The following is a 4667-nucleotide window of genomic DNA, read 5'->3' on the forward strand; positions in this document are numbered from 1 at the left end:
GCACGTTCTGTCTGCCACTCTGGGCGTTTTCGCAAAGTGAAAAACGTATCAGCGTCCATCACTTGACTGCACTCGCCTTCTCTCTTCAAGAAGAACGTTAACGCTGCACCGTTCAGAGTTTCATTCAGAGGCCGCTTTTCCTCATCATCTAATTTATACAATGGTGACTGATTATAATATGTCAGCAAGGTTTCTCTACTCACATTATCACCAGGTGGTTCCCCAGTCTCTTTCCTGTGAGCTACCATAAGGTTAGCATGAAGTTAGTTACAACGGATGAGTTTCCTACTATGAATTACTAGTCAAATGTAAGCCAAGCGCTCTGCTCCGAAACACTGTGTTCCTTGATCTTCCGGTCTCTTTGTCAGGCAGAAGGATTTAAAACTTGAAAAATACCCCCTCGTTTTGCAGGTGGTTAGAAAGCATTCACCACGTCGTTGGTTAATGACGGGTACGTCTTTGTAACTTAATCGCAGTCTGCATTAATTTAGCGTCTTCTCTGCCGTCCAGAGAGGGGAGGAGGGTCGGGATGCGGGCAGAGGTGAAGCGTTGTAGGGCGCTTTCCTCGGGATCTCCATAAATAACCGCATAACAGCAAAGAAACTGTCTGGGCTTGGGGCCTCTCAGCAGGAGGAGCATGAGACAAAAGAGACTTGGGCTTGTAAACCCCCCCAGTCTGTGCACCCGCTCTTCGCACATCCTTCATGAGCCTGTTGGTCCAGTGGTAATTTTGGGTCTGGGGCCTTGGTTGTTTCTTCTTGGATTCTCTTCCTCCGCCTTCCAGGCAGTTTTTTCTCTGTCCGTATCTCGATGTGTCGAAGCATAGAATACAGCTAAAGGAATTTAAGGGAGCAAAATTCTTCTGCGACTGTCCTCCCTTTGTTTTTATTAAGCATCCTCACTAATGTGTCCAAACGAGCCCCTGAAGTCTCTAAGGCCTTTAACGCGTACCCACAGTCTCCCATACGATGTTGCTACAAGTCACGACAGAAGCAGAGCTGACAGAATGGCCACTGGGGCAGAGCCTGATTAAAGGGTCCTGTAAGAAATGGGGGGCCGGAGAATGGAGGAGAGATCGACTACTTGCACGGGCGGAGATGCTTTCCTCAGGGCCTCCATAAATGCGTGTGTATACTCAATGTCATCGTCCGCAGGACGGGAGGAGGGCAGGGGGGTTGTTGACAGTCGTGCAGTGTTGTCTCGTCCTTTCTTGAGGGGCTCCAAGAAGATGCCCTGCTTCTCTAACTGTTGTTCTCCTGAGAAGAGAGGAAGGATGCGTGGGAATGATCCCAGGCAGTGCCACAGAAACAGGGTGACAGTCCAGGGTGTTGCTCACCAACAAGAGAAGCATCCCAAAGCCTCCCTCGTGCCATGTCCCCCATGAAGGGGACGCCTCCCCGTGCTCCTCCAGAGCCCAGACCCTCGCAGTCTGAGCAAGACCCGCAGGGGAAGCCTCCAAGAGCGTCCCTGCCTGGGGAAAGACCCAGCGGGGACCTGATGGCACAGGACGGGGACAGCACAAAGCCAGAGTCCAGCAGAGCCGGCGTCCCCCACCCAGGGATGGGCTGAGCAGAGGGCAACCCCTTCGAGCCAAGGACGACGTCCCAGCGCTCCCCCAGCGGCTCCGCAGCCCCTTCCAGCCGCGCTCTCCCCCCGCCTCACCTGCTGGGCCTGGAACTACAGCAGCTGCACCTGGGCGCTGTACATGGAGGCTAAGGAGGCCTTTTCCTGCTTCAGCTGTCCCTGCTCCTGCTGCAGCTGCTTCTGCTCCTGCTCAAGCTGCTGCTTCTCCTGCTTCAGCTGCTCCTGCTCCTGCTTCAGCTGCTCCTGCTGCTGCTTCACCTGTTCCTGCTGCTGCTTCAGCTGCTCCTGCTTCATCTGCTCCTGCTTCCTCTGCTCCTGCTGCTGCTTCCTCTGCTCCAACTGCTGCTTCATCTGCTCCTGCTTCCTCTGCTCCTGCTGCTGCTTCCTCTGCTCCAACTGCTGCTTCATCTGCTCCTGCTGCTGCTTCAGCTGCAGCAGCAGGACCTGCAGCTTGTCCCGGAACTCGGTCTGCATCCTGCGTGCCTCCCCCAGGGCTCGCTCCCTCTCTGCGTGCTTCTGGGCCGAGAGCTGCAAGGCAGAGCGGGTGGGGAGGCTGGGGACAGGGAGCCTCGCTGCCCTGCGCTGAGGGTCCTCTGAGCATCCCCTTGTTCCCCTCCCGGCACAGGATTCACGACTTCAGGAGGGGTGTGAGACCCCGGCTGTGCTGCCGGCCCGTGCACGGCTGTGAACCGTGGCGCAGAAGCTCTGCTTACCTCCTTCGTGCTTCTGATCATCCCCTCCTGCTTCTGGACACGTCGCGCGGCCCCGATCACCTTCTCCTTCTCCAGCCTCAGCTCCTGCCAGGCCTGGTCCAGCCTCTGCCTGTCTCTCGCCAGCTGCTCCTCCTCGGCTTTCAGCTCCTGGCGCTGGATCTTCAGCTCTGCCCGCTCCTAGGGTGGGCACGGGGGAAACCGACGCATCACCTGCCCCATCCTGGACACCATCTCCCGTCTTCCCAAGGGGAGGCAGAGCCCCTGTTGAGCTCCTCGTGTGGCCGCTTTGGGTGCAGAGCAGCAGCCCCCGGTGCTCCAGCAGAGCCCTCACCCACCCGCCTGTGGGGACCAGGGCGGGCAGAGCTGGGACCGGACACACTCACACACTCCTTGCCCAGAACGCCGGAGCCCCTCCCTGTGCTGCACACCCTCAAACACGCTCAGCACAGGGCAGTTCCTCGGCACTGGAAATACCCAGCCTGAGTGGTCCTTTGCCACCCCGGCAGCCCTGAAAAATGCAGCTCTGCCGCACTGTCTGTGCCACATGTCCCCTCTGAACAGCCCTGGGGGGAGCAGAACCGGCTCCGGACACGTCCCCATGGCACGGGGAGGTTTTCCCTCACCCACCGTGGGGGTTTCCTCTCCCCAGACTCACAACAGAGGTGGCTGCGCCTGCCCTGGCTGCCCAAACCCCTCACGGGTAAAGGGGAGAGAAAGAGGCAACTGACGCTTCAGTCAAGAGCTGAAAGGGGCTGGTGGAGCCTGTTCCAGGGACTCCCCCATTCTCACCACCCCAAGTGACGTCTCTGTCACAAGAAGGCAGCGCTGAACGTCTCCCCGCTGAGCAGGACCCACGCGTGAGCCTGCCAGACGCTGCAGGGCCAGGCGCCGTTCACGGGCTCCAGGCCAGGGACCTCCTGCGGGCCAGAGAAACGCCCGGACCCAGCCAGGAGCCTGGCCCGGGCAGAGGACACAGCGTGGGCTCACCTGCTCCAGCAGCCGAGCCTGCTCGCCCAGCCTGGCCTGCGTGTTGGCCACCAGCTCCTGGACACGGCTCCGCTCCTCCTCCATGCCCCTCCTGCACATGTTCTGCAGGTCACTGGAGAACTTCTCCATCTTCTCAGTGATGCCGTTCAGAGACCTGTGCAGAGGAGCCGGGGGAGGGTCACCCTGGGGGACACACTTTGTCCCACTGCGAAGGAGAGGGGGACGTGTGCTGGGCCATGGGCTGGGCAGCCCTGCCCCGAACCTCTCGGGATCAGAGCAGAGCAGCAGGAAGACGCAGCCGCTGCTTCGGGGAGCACGGACAGATACTAAACAACAGCTCAGCACCCCTGGGGGCAGCGGGTGGGAGAGAGGATGGCCCCTGTTCCTCCTGTGCTCTGGGCCTGGTTCCCCGGAGGACAGGGAACACCGCGGCCAGGGATCAACCTGGGCGCACGACACCGGCTGTCGGTACCTGGTGTGTGAAATGGTGCCGGTCAGCACATCCATCTCTCGCTATTTCAGCCACATCACGTGCTGGGGCTGCTTCTCGTGTTTCTTGCGCAGTTCCTCGACAGACTCCCTGCGGGACACGGGGAAGGAGCCCACCACGGGCTGTTACAAACTGGTGCTCCCCGTGACGGGCACCGTGGAAGAGGCTCGGTCGTGGGGCTGAGCACCAGGTCCCAGGAGCTGGTCTGTCACGGGGCGTCCCACGGGCTGCCATCCCCATCTGGGATGGACCACATCTGGGGGTTATGGGCTTCTCTACCAACAACAGACTTCTCGTTGACCCAAACTATGCGGACATCAGCAATTCATTGTTCTGAATAAAAGGGATCCGGGGGAGAGAAAACATGGGGTTCAGCGTCGTTCAAAATGCAATGCCTTCCCTCGGAATGACGTCTCCAGCCAGATCTGCCTGTCTCCACCGGCAAAGCAAATCCCCACTCCAAAAGCCACGGAGCTGCCCTCAAGCCAGCGCTTCTGGACTCTCCATTCTCCTTTCACCGTCTCCCCAAACCGTTCCCTGGCTCCTTCACCCACACCGGGGCCACCGGCACCACGTGCCGCTCGTGCCGCTCTCGCCTCTGCAGCTCCCGCAGCTGCTGCAGCTCCAGCCGGTGCTGCGCCAGCAGCTCTGCCCGATCCCGCGCCGTGTCCTGCCGCTCCTGCCGCAGCTGAGCCGCCAGCTGCTCGTCCTGCGCCCGCAGCGTCTGCACCTGCTGCCCGTAGTTCTCCTTCGTTATGTTCGCTGAGGTCCTGCCCAGAGAGCACACGGGGATTTAGCAGCAGATGGGTGTTGCTGTGTGCGTGGGGAAACTGAGGCAGGGGCCGCTTCGCTCTCTGCGTTCTGAGCCCTGAGCCCTCTGCTGCTGCCCAGTG

The 4667-nt window shown here is 60.1% G+C and overlaps 1 protein-coding gene across 1 annotated transcript; it reads right to left on the reverse strand.

The window, feature by feature from the left end:
- Positions 1–2212: 2212 nt before the first annotated feature.
- Positions 2213–3791, reverse strand: LOC139829382 (fas-binding factor 1 homolog). Its single transcript, XM_071816677.1, has 4 exons — positions 3757–3791; positions 3285–3438; positions 2298–2474; positions 2213–2248 (listed from the first exon to the last, which is right to left on the reverse strand). The coding sequence occupies exons 1-4, from the start codon at positions 3789–3791 to the stop codon at positions 2213–2215; spliced, it is 402 nt and encodes a 133-aa protein (XP_071672778.1).
- Positions 3792–4667: the final 876 nt, after the last annotated feature.

The sequence above is a fragment of the Patagioenas fasciata genome, chromosome 18 (assembly GCF_037038585.1).
Source record: "Patagioenas fasciata isolate bPatFas1 chromosome 18, bPatFas1.hap1, whole genome shotgun sequence".
Classification (NCBI taxonomy): domain Eukaryota; kingdom Metazoa; phylum Chordata; class Aves; order Columbiformes; family Columbidae; genus Patagioenas; species Patagioenas fasciata.